The sequence below is a fragment of the Drosophila tropicalis genome, unplaced genomic scaffold (genome assembly GCF_018151085.1).
Source record: "Drosophila tropicalis isolate 14030-0801.00 unplaced genomic scaffold, ASM1815108v1 contig_912, whole genome shotgun sequence".
Taxonomy (NCBI): Eukaryota; Metazoa; Arthropoda; class Insecta; order Diptera; family Drosophilidae; genus Drosophila; species Drosophila tropicalis.
In genome coordinates this window covers 125,215-148,722 of record NW_027173412.1, presented here as the reverse complement: position 1 = coordinate 148,722, position 23,508 = coordinate 125,215, and the positions used below count along the sequence as shown (strand labels likewise).

Below are 23,508 nucleotides of genomic sequence, written 5' to 3'. Positions count from 1 at the left end.
TGTCAAGAACTCTCACGTTGTTAAAGTAAAGCAGATGCGAGCTCATCAGGTCCGTACGATCGAATCAGAGGAGCTCACCAATCAGCAGAAACTAGGGTTAAAGGCACTCCAAGAGGAGTACGAATCGCTTTTCGCAGACCCAAATAAGAAGTTGACTTATGCTACTAATGTCCAAGGAGAAATCCGAACGACAACAGACACTCTAGTCTACACAAAACATTATCCGTACCCAGCTTCTCTCAAAGAAGTTGTAGAAGACCAGCTACAAGAATTACTACGAGATGGTATAATACGACCCTCACGGTCGCCCTATAATTCCCCTGTATTGATAGTCCCTAAAAAGAGCGATAGCCTTGGGAATAAGAAATATAGGATGGTCATTGATTACAGAAAGCTCAATGCAGTTACAGTTTCGGATAAGTATCCTATCCCTGAAATCGGAGAAATGGTTGCGCAGTTGGGCAACAATAAGTATTTCTCTGTTCTTGATCTAAAGAGCGGATTTCATCAGATTTCCCTTAAGGAATCTGATATTGAAAAAACAGCATTTTCTGTAAATGGAGGGAAATACGAGTTCACAAGACTCCCCTTTGGTCTAAAAAATACCCCATCAATATTCCAAAAGAGCTCTCGATGACATCTTGAGAGACCTCATCGGAAAAATTTGCTATGTCTACATTGATGATATAATAATATTCAGTAAATCTGAGGAAGAGCATTTCCGACATCTAGCTCTAGTATTTTCTACCTTGTCCAAAGCAAATATGAAGGTCCAAGTAGATAAATGCAAATTCCTAAGACACAGTGTTGACTTCCTAGGCGTAGTTATCTCAAGGGAAGGAGTTAAAACCAATCCAGAGAAAATTCAAGCCATTAAAAAGTTCCCCATACCAAAGAACCTAAAACAACTAAGGTCCTTCCTGGGATTAGCTAGTTATTACAGAAGATTTATCAAAGATTTTGCTAAGTTAGCTAGACCCTTGACAGCGTTATTGAGAGGAGAACATGGCAGAGCTAAAAAGAATGTCTCAAGCAAGATTGAAATCCGATTCGGTGAAGCCGAACTCGATGCCTTTGAGAAAGTGAAAAATGCATTAGTATCACAAGATGTGATGTTAGCATACCCTGATTTTAAACAAGAGTTCCATCTAACCACTGATGCTTCAAACTTTGCATTAGGAGCTTCTCTAGAACAGAACGGTAGACCCATTACATTCCTTTCCCGTGCGTTATCCAAGGCCGAAGAATATTATGCTACAAATGAAAGAGAAATGCTAGCAATAGTATGGGCATTGGATAAGTTAAGGATGTATATATACGGCAAATCCAAAGTGTTCATTTACACTGACCACCAGACTCTCACTTATGCTCTCAGCCCGAAAAATAACAACACAAAGCTGAAGAAATGGAAAAGTTACCTGGAGGAATATAACTACGAGTTGAAATATAAGCCGGGTAGCTCAAATGTGGTAGCAGACGCACTCTCTAGAAACCCTACCAGCATAAATGCTAGCAGTACGTCAGCTACAGCCCATAGTGATGAAAGCTCAGGTCATGAACTCATTCCAGCAATGGAAATCCCCATCAATGTCTTTAAAAACCAATTGTTTATCCTCACTGGTGATAACGAATCCACTACCTTTGAAATACCGTTCCCTACATATCATAGACATACAATAGTGAGAAGCAATTATTCCGAAGAAGATCTTGTAACCATCTTGAAAGAAAAAAATGGATCCTAGAATAGTTAATGGTATGTTTACTTCCGAAAGTATCATGGGAAAAATTCAACAAATATTTCCAGAGCATTTTAGGAATTACAAGGCAAGATTCACGCATATTCAAACTATAGATGTCCATGATCAGATTCAACAACAAGATATCATAATAAAAGAACACCTCAGAGCACATAGAAATTCCGTTGAAAATAAAAAACAAATTTTATCTGAATATTTTTTCCCCGGTATGAAGAAAAAGATAGAAGCAATAGTAAACTCTTGCCAAACGTGCAAACTCTCTAAATACCAAAGACACCCTATTCCGAAATATCCAGGTGAAATTATTCATATAGATTTATATTCCACCCAAAATATGATTATTTTAACCGCAATAGACAAATTTTCTAAATACGCGCAAGTTAAACTCGTAAACTCAAAAGCAGCAGAACATCTTAAAGTACCCTTACGTGAGTTGTTAATAGCCTTCGGTATGACAAAAACCGTGGTGATGGATAACGAAAAGGCTTTAAATTCTGCATCAATAAAATTTCTTTTGAATAATCAGTTAGGTATGCAAGTCCACACTACTCCACCATATACTTCGTCTAGCAACGGCCAAGTAGAAAGATTTCATTCAACATATACAGAAATAATGAGATGCTTGAAGCTAGAGCACCCCGAAATGGAATTCGAGGATTTAATATTCAAAGCCGTTGACGAATACAATAAAACCATCCATAGTACCACCAACAAAAAGCCAATAGAAGCTGTTGAGGAACCAATTGTCATTTGACTTGCATTGCTATACGCAGCAAGGCAAAGACTCATGAATGATCTTGCACATCTCACAATGCTTTTGTTTTTGTATTTTCTCTTAAGTTTTCTAGAATATACTGGCGTCAGTCTGGTATGCTCTGTCTCTGTCACTCTTTATAAACCTATATGACCTACGTAGTTGCGTAAGAATTGAAAATTTAGTAATAAGCAAGCAAACGAACGATCAAGACGTGTTCTGGCAGTGGCAGACACAGTTCAGTGAAGTTTAAGTAAAAATAAAGTTAAGTTCTTATGAGATATTAAACACAGTGGTTTATTGTTCATCATAATTTGGTCCTTCGAGCCGGATCGTTGGGCATTGTTTGTTTGTTACTCATTGCTTAATTTGTTGCAACGTGGTTGCAATTAATTGTTAACCTCAAAGTTAGTAGTCGATAGTTCTGGCCTACTATCGAATAGACAATCGCGTGCTTATTGGAAAAAGCGCGGACAAACGGTGGCGCCACTCGCCTATCGGTATCTGTTATCGATATAATCGACGAGATCGTGAGGGAACATATCTCTGGAAAAAGACGCGTCTTGAAATTTTTGGTCCACACAAGCAGTGGAGATTTCTTGGTATTTCATCATGGAGGAAATGAAAACATTCATAAAGGCCAGAGGAAGATTGAAGACAACCATTACCCGCATATATGGATATGCAGAGAATCCTGCACAGGATGCCGACGTCTTCGCAATTGACACCAAATTGGAAACTTTGTCCAATGCGTGGAACGAGTTCGTGAAGTCTGGCGACGAATTGGCCAAATACGACAAACTAGAGGGTTATGTGGACCCTACCGAAGACTTCGGGATATACGAGGAGAAATATGAAATAGCAAATGCCCGCCTTAAGGCTTTACGAGCTGCCTTGGCTCCGTCTGGCAAGTTGGAAGAAATCGGCGCGGCTGGTAACGATGGTTCGCTCTTCCAAGGAATTCTGCAACAAATGCAGAATCAACAGCAACAACTACAACTCCAGATGCAGAGTCAAATGGAACACCAGCAGCGTCAAATGGAACTCCAGATGCAGAGTCAAATGGAACACCAGCGACGGCAAATGGAGCAGCAGCAACTATTGGTTGAGAGATTGCTCTCGCCACAGCAATCTTCGTCTTCGTCAGGCTCACAGTCTGTTGCAACAGCGGCAACAAGAGATTGTGAGTTACCGAAAAATCAACATCAAGCCCTTCGGTGGAGATTACAAGGAATGGCATGCCTTTAAAGACCTGTTTGAGAGTACCATTCACGGAAAGACAACTTTAACGAATATCCAAAAGTTTCATCACCTTAAGTCATGCGTCATAGGAGAAGCAGCGATACTCATCCAGCATCTGCCCGTAGTGGATGCAAATTACGTCACTGCATGGAAATCATTGAGTGATCGATATGAAAAGCCCCGTTACTTGGTGAATTTACTGATGGACACATTCACCGCATTGCCAAAAGCTGTTGGGCAAAACTCATCATCGCTACGCGCTCTGACTTGCGGAGCCAGTGATGTTATTCGGGCTTTAGACGCTTCTGGACAAACGGGCCGTGACTGTTGGCTCATATACTTGCTCATCAACAAGGTTGATGAGGCTACCCGACGTGAATGGATCGACAAAAGCCAAGATATCGAAAATCCTACCATTGAAGAGTTGCTCAAGTTTTTGGACTCACGATGCGATCGCCTTGAGCTCAGTCAAGTTATCGATCATGTAGCGAGCAAACCGAGGGATGAAAAGGGAAAAAGGCAAGCACGCACCATGCTTGCCATTACAGGTAATTGTATGAAATGTCATAGTACTGAGCACATACTGTCGGCTTGTCCTCAATTCCAGAGCTTGACTGTCAAGCAACGTTACACCTTTGCGAAGGAGAAACATACGTGTTTTAATTGTTTAAGAACTGGACATGGAGTAAGCGCTTGTGGCTCGAAGTCTTCTTGCAAGTATTGCAAGCGCCGCCATCATTCTATGCTGCATTCTGAAGGCCATTCTACACCGCAAAATAGCTCAGAGCAGCACCAAGGCAACTCAGGCCAGGTTTCTGAGGAGTCACCAGCGGCATCAGCGATAGCAATGATGAATGTAACCAGACCCAGTAAGCCAAATGGCCAACGAAGAAGCACTCTACCTACTGCATTGGTACACGTCCGAAATTCTCAAGGAGCCTTGCTGACGTGCCGTATTTTATTGGATAGCGCCTCAGACTTGTCATTCATTTCGGAACGGTGCGTACAGACGTTGGGGCTTGCACGTTCGCCATTTCGAGTTGCCACATCGGGCATCTCAGACGTCAAGGCGGGAATAACCAGAGGTTTCTGCTCTCTCCAGATGATGTCTCGTGTGTCGAGTCATTGCATCGATATTAAAGCTCACATATTAGGAAAGATCACCTCACCATTGGCACGTGAAAACATTGATGCTTCATCACTGTCGGTATTTAAGGGATACCAAATGGCTGACCCTGACTTCAGAACTAACGCCTCAATCGACATTTTGCTGGGCAATGATTGCATTTGGTTAGTTCTCACCGGAGAGAAGTTATGCGATGGTCAAGGGCACCCTATTGCAGTTAACACCATATTTGGATGGGTAATCACATCGGTATACACTTCAAGATTGCAAACATCATCTACGTCATTGCTGACTACGGTTAATATAGATGGACTACTGCAAAGATTTTGGGAACTAGAGGAAGTTCCATCACACACAACTGTAAACAAAGAGGATGAAAAGGTCGAAACGCACTTCCGCCGTACCCACAACCGCAACTCGAATGGAAGATACATAGTCGATTTGCCCTTCAAGGAACAAAACCCACAATTTGCGGATACATTTCAAGGAGCAAGATCGCGCTTTCTCGCAGTCGAGCGTCGTCTAATGAAGGACTCCAGCTTGAAGTTAAAATATACTCAGTTTATGAGAGAGTTTATCCAGCTGGGTCACATGAAGGAAGTAGCTGCAGACGAAGACACAAACGTATGTATGAAGTCATTCTATTTGCCACACCATCCAGTCATAGGCGCCAAGCTGCGGGTGGTGTTCGATGGATCATTTCAAGATCGGGATGGACGATCTCTTAACGACGCACTTCACATTGGCCCATGGATACAACGCAACCTCTTCAACGTTTGTCTGCGTTTTCGAATGCACAGATTCGTATTTTCTGCGGACATCGTCAAAATGTTCAGACAGATTTTAGTGGCCCCTGAACATCAGAATTTTCAACGAATCCTTTGGAGAGAAGACCCTGAGGAACCATTGAAGCATTACAAGTTGACCACAGTCACCTATGGCACGGCATGTGCACCGTTTCTGGCAGTTAGAGTGCTGGAACAACTGGCAACTGATCACGAATACGAGTTTCCAAAGGCGGCTAGGATACTTTTTGGATGATTTCTACGTCGATGACGTACTGACAGGAGCCATGAACGAACAAGAACTGCTCGACATTAAGGAAGAGCTGATACTCCTTATGTCACGGGCACAATTGGAGCTAAGCAAATGGGTCTCGAATAGTAAACGAATTGCCAGCAACGAGGGAAATGAAATCGATTTCTCAAAGATGGCAGCAAAGGTGCTTGGGCTGCATTGGCGTCCTGGAGAAGACGTCCTAACATATAAGGTTTCATTATCGGAACATATGACTTGTACGAAGCGACAAGTGCTATCTGACACGGCACGCATCTTTTACCCACTCGGCATTTTGGCGCCAGTGGTGATCAATTTTAAAATTCTGCTCCAAGAATTATGGCTGCTTAATCTGGATTGGGACTCGGAACTGCCAACGAAGCAAGCGCACTTATGGCAAACATTCAGAAAGGACATTTTCACGTTAAGGAACTTGAAGATACCACGATTTGTAGACAATCAACCCGATGACATCGAACTCCATGGATTTTCAGATGCTTCGTTAAAGGCTTACTCTGCTGTCATTTACAACCGTGTGACACACCTAGATGGAAGCATCGGAGTGGCACTCATTGCAGCTAAAACAAGAGTTTCACCATTAAAGCAGAAGTCGTTGCCACGGTTGGAACTTTGCGGAGCTCTACTATTAGCTCGTTTATTCCAAGCAGTAAGGTCTGGTCTGCGCCAGAAGGATGTTAAGATACACGCATGGACCGATTCTACAATCGTTTTGTCATGGCTTTCGCATCAACCCTGTAAACTTAAAACATTTGTTGCAAACCGAACGGCAGAAATACTAGAGACCATACCACGTAGCGCTTGGAGACATGTCAGCACTAAAGAGAATCCTGCGGATTGTGCATCACGAGGCATGCTAGCGAGTGACTTAATTAACTTTGATCTATGGTGGAAGGGACCATCTTGGCTGCACGACTGTACACTATACTCAGAGACAATGAACAGACCACCAACTTGCTGCTCAATTCTCAAGCCAGCAGCAGAACTTGAGTTCAAAACCAAAATCTTGACAACCATTTCCAAGGATATTGAGGATTCCCCATTTGAGGTACTACTCGGAAGGACATCATCTTGGATCAGACTGGTTCGAGTGGTCGCATATGTATTCCGCTTCGTTCATCGAATCAAATCAAGCAAGTCTAAATATTCAGGACCTCTAAAGTTCGATGAAGTTACCAGAGCAAGGAAGTTTTGCCTACGACAGGCACAAAATCAATTCAATGACGATAGACAGCTGCTTTTGAGGAAGCAATCGGTGGAGCGACGATCAATTTTAAGCAAACTATCTCCCTTCGTTGACGAAGATGGAATTGTACGTGTGGGTGGACGTTTGGAAAGGTCGCAATTGCCTGCAGATGCCAAGCATCCAGTAGTTTTGCCGAAACAACATCGCCTTGTGGAATTGCTGCTGAAACATGAGCATAAGGTCAATCTTCATCCAGGAGTTTCAGCAATGTTTGTAATAATTCGCCAGAAATATTGGATCATTGGCGCACGAAACCTTATTCGACGTATCACACATGAGTGTTTAAACTGTTTTAAACAGCGCCATCACACAGCAAATCAGTTTATGGCCAATTTACCGGCTGTTCGAGTGCGACAAGCCTTTCCATTTGAGCATACTGGATGCGATTATGCTGGACCTATCTTGTTGAAGGTTCACAAGGGACGAAACCCCAGGAAGGAAAAGGGCTACATTTGCCTGTTTGTATGTATGGTTACTTCAGCTCTTCATCTGGAGCTGGCCACTGATCTCAGCACCGACACATTCTTGGCGGCATTAAAACGTTTTATGGCTCGTCGTGGGAAGTGCTCCCAAATGTATAGCGATAACGGGCGCAACTTTGTTGGTGCAAAACGTGCACTAGACGAAATGGTACAGCTTCTCGCTTCACGCGAGCACAATGATGTCGTTTCAAAAGCCCTTGCGGATCAAGGCATCAAATGGAATTTTATTCCTCCATATTCACCACACTGGGGTGGTAAGTGGGAGTCGGCAGTACGCTCGGTTAAGCTGCATTTGCGACGTGTAATAGGAACCAACGTCCTCACCTTTGAGCAGATGCACACACTGCTCTCGCAAATGGAATCTGTCGTTAATTCGCGACCATTGTGCATAGCATCGGATACTGAAATTGCCTACCTGTCACCGGCACATTTCTTAATTGGCAGAACATATACAGCAGTTCCTGAAGACGGCTATTTGCAGATTCCGACCAATCGATTGAGCTACTGGCAGCATGTTCAAGCAATGCTTCAAGGATTTTGGAAGCGTTGGCATCAAGAATACTTGACATCGCTACAACAGCGCCCGAAATGGACCACCAAGTTACCAAACATTGCGATCGGTAAACTTGTACTCATCAAGGACTCTAACGCGCCCCCATCGGCATGGCTCTTAGGACGGGTAACTCAGGTGTTCACAGGAGATGATGGCCTCGTCAGAGCGGTTCAGGTTCTCACCAAATCAGGAGAAGTCACTCGCCCTATCACAAGGATTGCAGCCCTACCGGGTTCAGAAACGGAGTTTCAGGGGGGCGGGATGTTGAGGAACCAATTGTCATTTGACTTGCATTGCTATACGCAGCAAGGCAAAGACTCATGAATGATCTTGCACATCTCACAATGCTTTTGTTTTTGTATTTTCTCTTAAGTTTTCTAGAATATACTGGCGTCAGTCTGGTATGCTCTGTCTCTGTCACTCTTTATAAACCTATATGACCTACGTAGTTGCGTAAGAATTGAAAATTTAGTAATAAGCAAGCAAACGAACGATCAAGACGTGTTCTGGCAGTGGCAGACACAGTTCAGTGAAGTTTAAGTAAAAATAAAGTTAAGTTCTTATGAGATATTAAACACAGTGGTTTATTGTTCATCAGAAGCATTTTTTGTAACAAATTTAATCCAGAAAAATTAGCACTTGAAAGGGAAAAGATTGCAGAAACCATTTTAAAGAAGCAAAATAAGGACCTAGAGTACCATAATAAAACAAAAAAAACCCGTCAAAATCTACGATCCAGGTGAAATCATCTTCGTTAGGATTAATAAACGGCTAGGCTCGAAACTAACGTCTAGATATAAAAAAGAAATAGTAGCCGAAGATCTTAATACCAAGATTAAAACCAGGTCAGGAAGGATAGTTCATAAAAACCACTTGAAGTATTGATAAACATCCTCTTCCGACAGATTGCTCATGTTACCACTTTGCTGGGGTCACACAACCATATTAGACTATACTAAGTCAAGAGTGGTCATGTTGGAAACCGGGTTAGCCGCGCGCCAGAACGGAACGTTTAAAATCATTCACGTCATCGAATTAGAAAAATATCAAATGGCCATATCCGTTCTAAAAAGAAGTCGTTAAGAATTCATCAAACCTTAGTCCGTATCAACCTTTTTTGGCCTATGAGATAACTCGGATACAGAACGAATTAAGGAGGCTTCAGCCGATGAAATTCAGAAACAAAAGATCGCTTGATATACTTGGTACGGCTTGGAAATGGTTAGCGGGCACACCTGATCACGAGGATCATAAGATTGTGGTAGATAAGATCAATGAACAATTGGAAAATAATAATCGGCAGGTCATTATTAATAATCTAATAGAAAATAAGATAAACGATTTAATTAAGATAACTAATACCATATTAATTAGAGGTAAACCCGAATACAATAATAAGTCAGAAGAAATTGAAATAACCAAATTTAAATTGAGTCTTTTAAGAGAAGAAATAACAAATATTATTTACGCAATTGATTGGGCTAAGGCCAATACCGTAAACTCATTAATACTGTCCTCTACTGAAATAGATTTTATTGACACAATTAAAGAAGAGAGCCTAACATTTGTAAACATTGAAGAACTAATAGAGTTTGCCGAGGTCAGCATATCCTCAGACGGTAAATCACTCCTTTATATTGTTAGCCTACCCAGAGTAATTAATGAAATTTGTAAACAAATCCTTGCAATACCAATTAAATATCAAAAATTTATAGAAGAAATAGACTATGAGAATATCATGAAATGTAACAAGAAATACTTCGGGTTAATCAATAAGAATAAATGTAAAATTCATAATGGTAAGACAATCTGTAAACTGGAAGATCTGACTAATTTAGAAAACAGTAAATGTGTAGGAGCCTACTTGCAAAGAAGGAATCCACAATGTAAGGTCATCAACAACCAGCACGTAAAATCCCATTCAGAAATAATGCCCGGTACCTTGCTGCTGAACCAATTTCAAGGAGACATCAACATCAATGGAGAAAACATTACCCTAGAAGGCACCTTCATAATTCAAGCGGAAAACGCGACAGTCGTCATAGAAGACTCCTGGTATATTGTGAAGACACGCTTTGAAGTCGAGGTTCAACCGCCGCTGTTGCAATTACTATCAGATAAGCAGCAAAGAGGTGAAAGGTTATCTCTGGAAATGATCAAGGAACTACACATCAATAATACTAATAATCTGGAGAGAATCCAAAGAAACAACTTGATTATGTCTTCGTCAAGCTGGATTATTCTAACCCTTCTGGCAGCCGCAGTGATAACATATTACATCATCAAAAAATTCTGCAGCCACGAAACAGGCAACCATGGTCCACCAATGGAAGTCTCAATCGCGCCAGTTCAATATGTTGTTGCGACCGAGGACGTCCGCACTTAAAGGGGGAGGAGTTAAGCACTTCTATCATAACAAGGAGTCAAGTACTTATACCATAAAACCCAAGTCCGTCAACACATGCCCATTGGCCGATCCTATTTCATCATCACAAGCAATTCCCATTGGTCAACCCCACCCAGTCGTCACATTCCCATTTGTCGCATGATCGCCTGTCTCAAATAACAGTCCGATAGCTAGGATAAACAACAAGTCACCCCACTCAATCGTCAGATGCCAATTTGTCGCATGATCGCCTATCCCCAGCAACAGTCCGATCGTTAGGATAAACAACAAACCTGATACCCAGAATCACCCCACAAATTTCGGCAATAAACAAAGAATGGTCCTGAACACTTGTGTAAACAAAGAATGGTCCCACGCTCTTAGTGGACTATTGGACTCAGCCAACGCCGCCGCCTGCGACGACGTCAATTATCCAAGCCTTCATCCAACATAATCAAATCATAGAAAATCAGTCTTAAGCCTAAGTCCAAACCATCCGGTAAAACTTCGCTTTAGCTCCGCGGAATTCACTCAGTCAGAATCTTTCAGTTATCATTAAGTTGTAATTGTAAAGTGACTTTAAATAAAAATTGTATTTTTTTATACCGTGAGTGAAGGAAGTGTTTAATTTATATATAGGTGTATATTTGTGGTTAGGGTATTTAAAAGTCGCATATACGTTGTCGATGTGTCACGTGCTTTTAGTTTTCTTTGCCAGCAACAGTTACATGCGAGAAAGAGACAGGGACACGCGAGTGGCCAGTAAGAATGAGAGCAGACAATTCACCGTTTGATTCGGGGCGTGTGTGTGAGCTACGAGCATTCTCTCGCCATTTCTCTCTCACTCTTACACACAGCTTTGATTCAACCGTTTTTTTTGTCTTTCCTTCATTCACACTGATGTGCAAGTACAGTCGCGCGTGGAATTTCGTGTTAATATTTTTTTTATTTTGCAAAAAAAAAAAAAAAAAAAAAAAGAATTTTCAAAGTGTGTGTGTGGGGAAAAAATAAAAACACTTATGTTCGTGTGCATTGGCTCTCACATGTGTGATGCCACATTCGATCGTGTGAGTGTGTATGAGTGACACGAATCGCAGAGATTGGCCTGAAAGTGTCGGGGGTGTGACAATTACGTCACACATTTCTTCAAAGGCATAAGAATTTCACTCGTGACGTACATATGCGTCATAGACCTTGACACAATCGTATGGGTATTCGTATGGAAGGGTATGCACAGGTATATCGCCTAAGCTTAACACACACATGAGCAAAAGAAATCCATTCGTTTTATGCAGACTTGCATGATTGTTTTTTTTTTTTGTTGTTTTGTTGAGAACAGTAAAACAAAAGCAACATTTAAAAAAAAAAAAAAAAAATCTATATTTACATACAACACGCACACATTCATGCCCTGCTATGGGAGAAAATCGGCAGAGTCTCGGGCAGGGTTTCGACAGAATTATCAGCAGAGTCATCAACAGAGGGAATTATTAATGAAGTCAACTACTGAGTTACCGACAGAGCTAACGATAGAGTCATCAACCGAGCCATCGACAGAGTCACACATGGAAATCAGTTTCAAAAAAAAAAAAAAAAATTTAATAATATATATATATTTATAACACGCATGACACGGTCATGCTAAGGAAGAATATCGGCACAGTCTCCGGCAGGGTTGCTACCGAATTATCAGCAGAGTCATCAACAGAGTTTCCGACAGGATTAATAATTTTATCAACAGCGTAGTTCGGAGAGAATTATTAATGTAGTCAGCTACTGAGTTACCGATAGAGCTAGCAATAGGGTCATCAACGGAGCCATCGACAGAGTCGCATATAGAAATTAGTTTTATTGAAACAAAATTTAAAAAAAAAAAAAAAGCTAACGTTACCAGAAGCACATAGAACGAGTCTAGGAGTCTCTCTCAGAGAGCCATTAGTGAGGTTGTAACCTACCGCATTACGAGTCGAACGGGACCTGGGCATGGGTAACCTAAAAATCCACCACTCTCACCCAAAGCAGCAGCAGAAGTCACAGCAGCGGTAACAGCAGCAGAGAAAAAGAGACAAGAATGACGCACAAGGGACTATTTAAAACCAAGCCTATGCACTGGCAAAGTCAGTCAGTGTTTGGAACTCAACAAGGATACATCGAAAAAAATTGCTTCAATCCGGAAGGATAGCAACTGGACAAGGATCATTATCAGGACTACTCACCAATACAAGGATTAATAACTGGACAAGGATCAACAACCGGACAAGGATCAACAAGGACATAGGGCAAGGACATTCATCGCCAAGCTGAACTAAGCTTCAAGGACCCAACGGAGATTAATGCAAAGGACATCAGAAAATTCGGCAGCAAGGACCACTATTTTCTCAAGGATATTCTAGACAGTAATCGGAGTAAACTTTTACTCTACGGAGAATCAATCAAGTCCCCAATAACTATATTCTACATTCAAGGATTAACCTATTTCAAATAAACAAACTGGATCGAATTCTACCAACAGGCAAGATCTTTCTTATATGTATACATTTGAGCCATTGCAAAAATTTTGTTCAGAATATTTAAACCAAAAACCACCTCGAAAGTTCCCCGGCGGCGATAATTCTTCTTTACGCGTCACCGTTTCTTTCTCTTCTTTGAACAAACATATATACATTTTTTATATTTTCTGACCCCTCCCTTGCAGAATTTATTAAAAATGAAATAAAATATATATGCATATACGCATTGGTCAAATTGCATGTCCACATCATAGTCTATCGGTTTACCGTAGCCATCCTCAATCAGTATCGCGTAACCTACTGGGCAAACTCCGAGATCCTTTAGCTGGTTATCACTTATACTACGACTCCGAGTCTATACTAACATACTAGCAATGGGCGTTCATTAGATAAATCATCGTCGCAAAGCCGAATTGGAAGTACTTTGTGACGAATTCGGATTAGATACCGGTGGAATAGTGGAAGAACTAAGAAATCGGTTCCGTGAGTTCGCCTCAAGGGAGGATCATCATCCTGAGGTATTGAGTCGACTCGCAGAAATCGAAGCTCAATTTAGTGCCGGGGACAAGAAATTAGATGTAAAGCCAGAGTCCAGAGCACCGTCGCCTACTCCCGAAGGAATCATTTCTCAACTACCGGTGCCACAAGACCCCAACTATCGTTCGGAATCGCATTCTGGTTCTCGTTCCGGTTCTCCGACACCTTTCGGCATGCCTGGATCAAAGATTAACATCGAGCCCAGTGAGCGGAGTCGGGTCCATGAATCTATGGTAGGCCGTACTACTGGGAGCTATGCCTCGATCGTGGAACGTATAACTAAATGGGGAATTGCCTTTAGCGGATCTACCGACCCTATCTATTTCATAGAGCAAATGGAGGCTCGAGCCGCGACTTACCGTTTGAGTTTAAAGACACTGCCTCCGATAATAGCCATCCTTTTGACCGGACGGACCGAAAGCTGGTGGCAAACCAGCGGCTATCCGGAGATGACATGGGTCGAATTCAAGTCCGAATTCTTAGAGTTCTTTCGGAAGCAACGCCATCAGGAACCATACAAGGAGTATCTAGTAGACCTTCGGTTGATGATGAAGAGAGCTCATTACTCGACGTTACAGGAACTCGACAGGATCTACGAAAATCTTTTACCAGACTACAAGCTGTATACCCGACGAAATGATTTCCAAACGTTACCCGGCTTAACCAAGTTGGTGGTAAATTATGAGACAATTCTATTGGAGCAAGGCAGCGAGGACTCAGCGCATTCTTGGAAAAGGAGCAACGCCGTTCAAAATAAGCCCTTGGATCATTTGCCTTACAGCCTAAACCGGACTGCTATATGTCAACTCTCCGAAGCACTAGTGGATACCAGTACAGCTTGCCGCAAATGTGCCGGAGCTGGTCACTTCGCACGAGAATGCACGAAGCCCCGTGTATTGTTCTGTTGGCAATGCGGACGAAGGGGGATACGTACCATCGCATGTTGCCGTCGTTCGGGAAACGGGCCAAACCTCCGTCTCAATCTGGGCCAGACGGAGGGACCAGACCAGGACCTAAGCCCAGTAACCCCCCTCCTCCTAAAGAAAGACCGCATCCAACTCCATGTCTTCGTCAATAGAAAGGTAGCTACCTTGGATTCAGGAGCGAACAAGAGTTTCATAAACGAGGAAGTGGCTCTTCAACACTTCGCTTTGTTCCTTCTGCGAGACATTCATACTAATATTAACCTTGCCGATAATACTCCAGCAGCAATCAAAAGTTCTCTTAGGGCAACCATCAGCCGTGCATATGACCTTGTTAGCGATGCCCTCGATGATGGATCCCCTTATTCTAGGAGTGGATTTCCTTCGGAACATAGGAACTTCTATACGTTGTGGAGGTTATCTATTACAATTGCCTCCTTTCGATAAGACCCACAGCCCAGTCAATTCTACCATTCTACCATTCAGCATAGCAATAAACCAGCATGTCAAGCAGGCTCAGCTTTGCCGCCTCCAACACCTGACGCTGTCCGTAAAAACCCATTCCGGCAGCCCGGCGGCAAAAAGGAACCGGTAACCGAGGTGGACGCCCGATTAGCCTCAGTAGAAGCTGAGACCCGTGACGAGGACTTAAAGCCAGAACAATCATCCAGTATGGAACAGGAGACACTAGAGCCGGAACTTCAAGCGGTTCTTGACGCGGAAATCACTAAGTTCGACGGGCTCAACGGCGTTACCCAAATAGCACAACATGTCATTTTATTGAAGGACGATCGACCCATGAAGCAGAGGTATTATCCCCGTAATCCGGCCCAACAACAAATTATCAATGAAACCGTAGACGCACTGCTGAAAGAGGACCGTATTGAACCATCCAAAAGCGGTGACACTCGCATGTGTATAGACTTTCGACAACTGAACGCTCAGTAAGTACGTGACGCATACCCCTTGCCTCATATACACCATATCCTAGAGAAATTGAGGAACGCGAAGTACATTTCTACTCTAGATTTAAAGAGCGGATATTGACAAATAACCTTAGAGGTCAAAAGTAGAGAGTGCCTTCACAGTGCCCGGACGTGGGTTATTCCATTGGAAAGTCATGCCCTTCGGCTTACATTCCGCATCCGCCACGTTCCAAAGGGCTTTGGATAGTGTGATTGGACCCGAAATGGAACCACATGCCTTCGCGTACCTAGACGATATTATCGTAATCGGAAAGGCGCTCGAGGAACACCTCTCACACCTGCTTGAAGTCTTCCGACGTCTACGAGAAGCAAATTTAAGGATCAACCGAGACAAATGTCGTTTCTTCAAGACGCGGATTCAATTTCTAGGTCATGTCGTCAGTGAGGATGGTATCCATACCGACCCCGAAAAGGTAGCAGCTATCCGTAACCTTCAGCCCCCAACCAATGTCAAGGAGTTACGTTGATGTCTCGATATCGCCTCTTGGTATCGTCGGTTCGTACCCAACTTCTCCGACACGGTACAACCTCTCACAAGTTTGTTAAAGAAAGGTTTGAGTTGGTTTTGGAAAGTGGAGCAACAACAGGCGTTCGATGCATACAAGACACGTCTCACCACTGCCCTTGTCCTAGCTTGTCCAGATTTCGCTGTAAAGTTTTGCTTACAGACTGATGCCAGCGATGTTGGCCTCGGCGCAATGCTCACTCAGAGTATACTGAGTAAGAATGCCTAGCGATAGTCTGGGCCATCAGGAAATATCGTTGCTATTTGGAAGGCTATTGCTTCGACGTGATCACGTACCATTTAGCTCTTAAATGACTAAACTCGATAGAAAATCCCACGGGGCGTGTGGCCATATGGGCGCTAGAGTTGCAACAATACGAGTTCGAGGTACATTATAGACGAGGTAAGCTGAACGTGATTGCCGATGCCTTATCGCGTCAACCTTTGGATGTACTTCACTGCGCACAACTAGTAGAACCGGAGTGCAAATGGCACCCTGCGGATTTCTCAGACTATATATTCGAAAACGGCCAGATTTATCGCAGACGAGACTCCCACCCCGATGACCACGATTCTACACCTTGGAAACTATGCGTCCCCTTAGAATTTCGACACCAAGTACTAAAGGAGGAATGTCACAATGTGGTGACGGCTGGCCACTTGGGAATCAGAAAACCACTTTGCGAGACCATCAAAACCATGATTGCACAATACCTGGAGAATGGGCAAAACACTTGGGATCAATGGCTTCCAGAAATAACACTAACCCCTTAGCCCTAAAGAGCGCACCCGACGAATGGAAGATATTTTCAAGCTCGTACATGAGAATCAACTGAACGCGACCCAGAATCAAAAGAAATACTACGACCTGAGGCGACGCGACTGGCGTCCAAGCATCGGGAGCATGGTCATGCTCAAGCAACATGTGCTGTCTAATGCCATCGAAGGGTTCAATGCCAAACTGGCGCCTAAGTGTAAAGGCCCGTATAAAATAATCAAGTTTCTTTCCAGCAACGTCGTTAGACTACAAGAAACCCAGGGGCGTGAACGACGTACTGCCGGTCTGGCTGACTTAAAGGCCTTCAATAGTGACGACAGCGAACCACCAGAACTTGGTCCTTCTGACGACATCGGCCTCGGGACACCGCGTTCCCACGGCCCGCACGAGGCCACTGATTAAAGATCTTTCAAGAGGGACCACTTGGGGACCAACGTCCCCATCCCTTCTAAAGGGGGTTCTTCGCGCCGATGCTAGGCAAGAATTGTCTAAAACCATTGTATCTTAGTTTTAATCATAGCATTTTTGTAAACCGCACTCATAGGGCCCCGTTAGTACACTCAGATTGGGGTAGTTTTAACGCACTTTATATTTCACAGTATGTCACAGCAAGGAGAAGACGATATAGCCCGGATCGTCGAAGAAATGATAGCCGTATGGGAAAGGGAACACGGCCCTGGCATTCCCGTCCCCCACAGGCGATAGCGCACCGGAAGAACCTGTCCGGCTTTGCCGCGTAGAGTTGGCCCCGACAGACATCCCTATCGAGCGACCATCAGGGAGCAAGGGTCACCAGGGCTACCGAAAACCACGAAGCTCAACGAGCTGCAGATTCTGCCCGACCGGAGCGCGCCGTGATCCTGTCGGTGGTCAACCTCCCTCTTTGGCGCAAGACATTGGACCCTCGGAGTCTGCCGGCCCCGTTCATATAGAGGATTCAACGATATCCACCGACCCGGTGGGGCAAGCCTGCCCGGAAGAGACGATCGTCTCGGCCGCAGCCACGTTCTTTGGGTCACTCCCGGTGCCCGTGTGCCCCTCAGATATGGCACTCGGACAATATCGGCAAAATATGGTCGCAGAACGCGTTTTCCGGGAGGAGATGTTCGTCCTGCCGTACCCAGGGCCAGACCCTGATGAAGTCTTAGCCGTCCCGATGCAAGACTATCGAGCCCCCGCCGCTGATGACTGTGGATTCCATTCTAACTCGTCGTCTCCTCGTGCATCGGACATCCCTCTGCGGCCCGTGCACGAGTCCCCGAAAACCCACGCAGACCCAGTTCCGCTCACACCGGACACCCCTCCGCGGCCCGTTTGTGAGCGCCTGGATATATGTCAATCTCCAGGAGTCGTGGAAGCAGCCATGCCGTACACCCCTCTGCGGCCCGTGTATGAGCCTATAAGCCCCCCCTGCGGACACAGTTCATCGAAACGCCGTCTGACAACGTCAACGAACAGATGCCCATAGATCTCTCCGGGCCCCGCTCTCGACCACCGCTCACCCCAAACGAGACCGCTACCGCACCGACCCACGCCAGCCAAACACCAACGTCGCGAGGTCCTTTGCGACGATCCGGGGCTTCCAATTGGGTCCTCACACCACCGGAATGGCTCGTCGACACCCTGGATAGACGAGTACCCGCCGAAGTCCGAGATCGGGTGGCGGTACTACGTCACGATGAACCCCGCCGAAACCACCGCTTCCTCATGTGGGCGGAAGATCATCTGTTCCGCACCGAGATCAAGCTACATGGCGAGTCACGATCCATTTCGTCCTTTCGAAATAAGGACACCGTGTGACGAGTCACATTTTCATTGCGGTTTAAACTACGCCCATGTGGGGCCCCTCTGTATTATTACTATTATTCTTCGTACGCCCATGGAGGGCACATTAAATACCTCGACATGAAAACTAACTGTAGTTCTTTTTTTCTGATAGGCAATATTTACGATCGCCGCCTCTCTCTCTTTCTAACTACCGTCTTGATGCGGCTGCAGCGTCGACGCGTCGCGGAGAGAACAACCTCCCGACTGCGGACGCTGCGCTGCATGGCGACGCTTAAGAGACCATGAGAAAATCGAAAGTGAAAGAGAGAGACGGCGATCGTGACGCGTGCCAAAGCACAAGATGCATCGAATGTTTTCACCGTTAGGACATAAGTAGGCAGAGCAAGGGTGGGTTTGAACAGAGAGCTAGAATTAGGGAAAATGACTTCGCCAGTAGCCACGGGAGTAATCAGTCGCATTGTGAAAAAGTGAGCGCAAATCAACAAGTGTAACCAAGACTAGAGACCGAGTACCAGAGAGAGATCCTTCAGGAATAGCAGGTGAGCCCATGACCAAAGTTCCCCTTTATTTCTACTTGAGTGCGGTAGGGACCCAGATTTCCAAACATGTTTAGGATTAATTAATTATTAATAAACATTACAACATGATCATTTAACCTAACCCGGCATTATTTCCTTATTCGGCACTGAATTTTTGTATACCCTTCCCTTCCCTTTTCCTTGCCCACTTAACTATTTGAGTGGAGCCAAAGGGTCAGCGGACTTCGGAAGGATGAGTTATTCTCCTGCAGTCGAAGTTAGTCGCTGGTCCCTAGGCTCAGTCACTCAAGGTGAAGAGGCAACGGATCGCGGCCAAGCGGGCTTCGCTTGGCAGACGAGATCAGTAGTTGCAGTTCCTCTCCACCATCCCTGTCTAATAACCCCACTAACATTTCCTTTCACGCTTCCTTTTCCCAGTCCAAGAGGCAACGAATCTTGGCCAAGCGGGCTTCGCTTGGCAGACGAGATCGGTCGTTGCTACTCCTCTTGGACTCTCCTTCTACTCCTTTCCCTTCCCTTTCCTCCCCTTCAGGTGGTCTCAGTCCCCTATCCTAATACTCGTCAAGGTCTCCAGATCAAATAAATGTTCTGTAGACTGGACTCTGGGACTGAGAATTGTACCCCAGCCAGAGATTTCCGCAATGAATCGTATTTTGCCGATTGCCTTAGTTGTCAAATTAAACAAAACTGACTATCAAAAACTAACAAAGCTAAAGTCACCACATTTAGTATGTGCACTGGAAATTGGGCTGTGAAAATTGGGCCGCAAAATCTACTCCTGTTACTAGGAATGGTCTTTCAGCTCGTAGTCGATCAGCAGCTAGATTGCCCATCAGTTGAGTCATGAGGCGATGTTTAAACTGAAAGCAGCGGATGCAGTTCGTGCGTTGTGAATTATCGTTGTCTGCTCTGGTACAAAGAAGTGCTCACTTAGTTCTTACCTCGATAGGCGGCGGAAGTGGTTCCTTAAGAATTAGCCATTCCGCCTTAGACAATTTTAAGAATGTTGGCACTGTTATCCACATGCTTGATTGCAGCTCTGATGTCCGACAACCACGAAAAACAAAGTCTGCTGGATTCTTGGTAGACGAGACGTGCTTCCTTATTATTTCTTCCGTGTGTTGTTGTAACTCTCCTACAAAACAATGAAGTGTTGATGTATGAAGTTTTAGCCATTGCAAAACAATTTTTGAATCGGTCCAAAAGTATACCTTGTCGATGTATAATTTTAATGACCTTTCGAATTTGCGCTAAGTCCGACTGAGCAACAATGCTCCTTTACAGTTCTAACTTGGGCAATGACTGTGTCTTAGTAGGTGCTATCTTTGATTTCGCAACGAGTAAAGTGACTTTGACTTCATTCGGGAGTTCTAATCGAACATAAAGGCAGCATCCGTACGCTCTTTCGGGTGCATCAGCGAATCCGTGTATTTCACATCGATACGTCTTTGATGTGTTAACAAATCGTGGTATTTGTAGATTTGATAAGTCTTTAAGATCCTATAAAAGTTTTTTCCATCTTTTTTTAATTTGATCATCGACAGGGTCATCCCAATCTAGGCCCTTGAATGTCAAGTCTTGCATAAGAATTTTGCACCGAACAATGACAAAACTTATGAATCCCAGCAAACCAAACAATCGTGCTACTACTGAAAGAACTGATCGTTTAGTAAATGGTTCTTCGTGGTTGTTGCCGTGCGAGCATAATTGCCGCCCCGCGCCAGTAAAAAGGCTTGTATAAGGCGCCCCTGGTTTTTATTCCTTTTATTCGAAGCAGAACAGTTAGAATTTACTTTGTCTTTGCTTGCTCTTGTGACATGGCGCAATAGATAAAAACCGGCGTTTAATTTTTTGGTTAGATGGCTCGGGATATATGCTGGATCTCGCGAACTTTTTTTGGAGCTAGCCCACATCAACAGACTGATATCAACGCCATCGAGAGACGCCGGTTTATCAGTGCAACAATCGATTCTTAATAGAATGTTCGAGAGTCACGCAGGAAACGGCTGTTCAAGGATAGCTGATGTGTTCAAGGATAGCTGATGTGCAATCGGTACGTTATGGATATTGTATTGAAATAATTTTGATTCTGTTCAGCTAGCACTGGCGGTGCACAACAATTACGCGACACTTGTCGCGATTGGGCTTCAAGAATATCTGCACGATCCAGCGTTACTGGGTATGCAACTGTGATGTTTGCAAGTCTAACGAAGCCCCTAATTACATTTTAAAACCGCCTTTGGGAAAGCCCGCAGTTTTAATACCTCCTTTTCAAAAGTTGTACGGTTCATATCCACGCAGAAAGCGAGGATAATTTTTTTGGTAATAGTTTTGGATCACTTTTCCAAATTTCATTGGCTGTGTCCGTTGAAGATGTGACATCTCGTTTAATACCGGAGTTACTACAGGATCTTTAAGGTTGGAATTCCGAAAATCCTCGTGGGTGATAACGGAGTACAATTCAAAGCGTTCGAATTTTACGCTTGGCGTTAGGCTTGGTATTTTACACATCTATATACAGCTTTGTATTCGCCTCAAGTCAACGCCTCAGAACGAGTAAGTCGATCAATCACAGCAGCGATTAGAACTAATCCTAATAATGATCACAGAGAGTCGGAGGAACATATTCTATTTGGTCATCATGCGAGCATTAATTGTTCTCCATATCATGCAGTTTTTGACTTTGATATGATCACACATGTATCTCACTATGGTGTACTGAATAAGTTCAAATTGTTTCACTTAATCCCATTAAAAGACAACCAATTGCAGTAGTTGAGGAAATAAAGCAAAAGATTTCGTCAGCAGCAGAGAAGAATGTCAAGCAGTATAACTTGCGCAGTAGGCAAACTCATTTTAGGATAAGCCAAGAAGTATTCAGAGAAACTTCAGCCAGAGTAATTTTTAGAAGAATACGAATGCGAAATTCAATCCAATTTCAGACCAATTCCCCAAAAAACATCTAGAATTTGTCAGAAAAAAGGGACGGAGGAATTTAAAAAACCCGCTTTTGCACCGCTTGATTGTAGAAAGAAAGTCACAGTGGTACATGCCATTTTTTCTCATTATGCCAACAATGGATAATGTCACTTTGATACTTGACTTCGGGTCTAAAAGACGATCAAAGCGAGAAGAACTATCTTCATAAGTTCTTCTCAAATTGGCAACCGAGCGAAACCGTTCTATTCAGGAAGTTAATAAATTAACTTTTAATTTTTGTTCGAAAAAATAACAATTTTTTTTAGCAACATATGTAAGTGTCGGTAACATAATTATACGAAAGATATCAGTTTCAAGATGTATTTCTTCTGACTTTTTTTTTTTTTTTTGATTAAATTTTGCAAAATTTTAAATATATTGCAGACAGATTTGTCAAGTCTCGGTAGACCAAAAGCCTAGACGGAAATAAAATTGTTGCTTTAATTAAGCTCATGGTAATAATACATTTCCTTAGAAAAAAATTAAGCATTAACGACTTTCATATTTATCCCAAACATATATAGTTTTTATTTTTGTCACACATATGTAAAGCCCAAATTTTGGTACCAACAATTTGGCAAAGCCAGAAAACCACGATGAAGCAGGTAGGTCGACTCGTCGACTTGGGTATACCATACACCAGGTGAAACAAACATTTCAAATTTCGAAAACCAAATGTATGTCTATTAAATTGTTTTTACATGCTTCATAGCATGTGCTATCTCGCTCACTCTACAAACACACGAGCACTCTAGCGCCGCAACTAGCCGACGGACAATTCTGGCCTTCTGGATCGAGTAGTAAAATATGTTCATACGCATATTTTGCATATTTCTAGTCCGATTTTAATAAAATTTAGTAGTTCGGGAGAAATTTATAATTTATTTTATTTTCGGGGGCGGAAGTGAGCGTGTCAAAATATTCAAAAAGTCAATATCTGCGCGTCTATTAACCTAGTTTACATACCAAATTTGATGCTGAAGCTGAAGCTGTTATACTTTTTAGGAAAAACAGTTTTATGCGATTCCTGGGGGCGTATGGGGGGCGTGACCAAAATTCCAATTGACTCTATACATTTCCATACTACACGAGTATACATACCAAATTTGGTGGCTCTAGCTCTCAGAGCCTCTGAGATCTGCGTGTTCATACGGACGGACGGTCGGACGGACGGACAGACCCGAAAAACCCGAAAATAAATTTGGATACACAAAAACGGAATCGTTAGATATTTAAATATTTTTTCTCAACTTTGTGTACACTATCGATTACGATTATCTCTATCAGAATTATCATCACCAATACATATGTGGGATGTGGATTTGCGATTTGCATCAATCCCA

At 43.4% G+C, this 23,508-nt stretch overlaps 1 protein-coding gene across 1 annotated transcript; it reads left to right on the top strand.

Moving 5' to 3' along the window:
• Nucleotides 1–3,123: 3,123 nt before the first annotated feature.
• Nucleotides 3,124–5,920, top strand: LOC137586169 (uncharacterized). The gene is made up of 2 exons (XM_068302152.1): nucleotides 3,124–3,694; nucleotides 3,762–5,920. The coding sequence occupies exons 1-2, from the start codon at nucleotides 3,124–3,126 to the stop codon at nucleotides 5,918–5,920; spliced, it is 2,730 nt and encodes a 909-aa protein (XP_068158253.1).
• The last annotated feature ends 17,588 nt before the right edge of the window (nucleotides 5,921–23,508 follow it).

What these genes read in the sequence shown, in the direction of transcription:
- LOC137586169 (XM_068302152.1), top strand. Translation starts at nt 3,124, where the DNA reads ATGGAGGAAATGAAAACATTCATAAAGGCCAGAGGAAGATTGAAGACA. An exon ending in AACAGCGGCAACAAGAGATT is followed by an intron (nt 3,695 to 3,761) that starts GTGAGTTACCGA and finishes ATGCCTTTAAAG; the next exon opens with ACCTGTTTGAGAGTACCATT.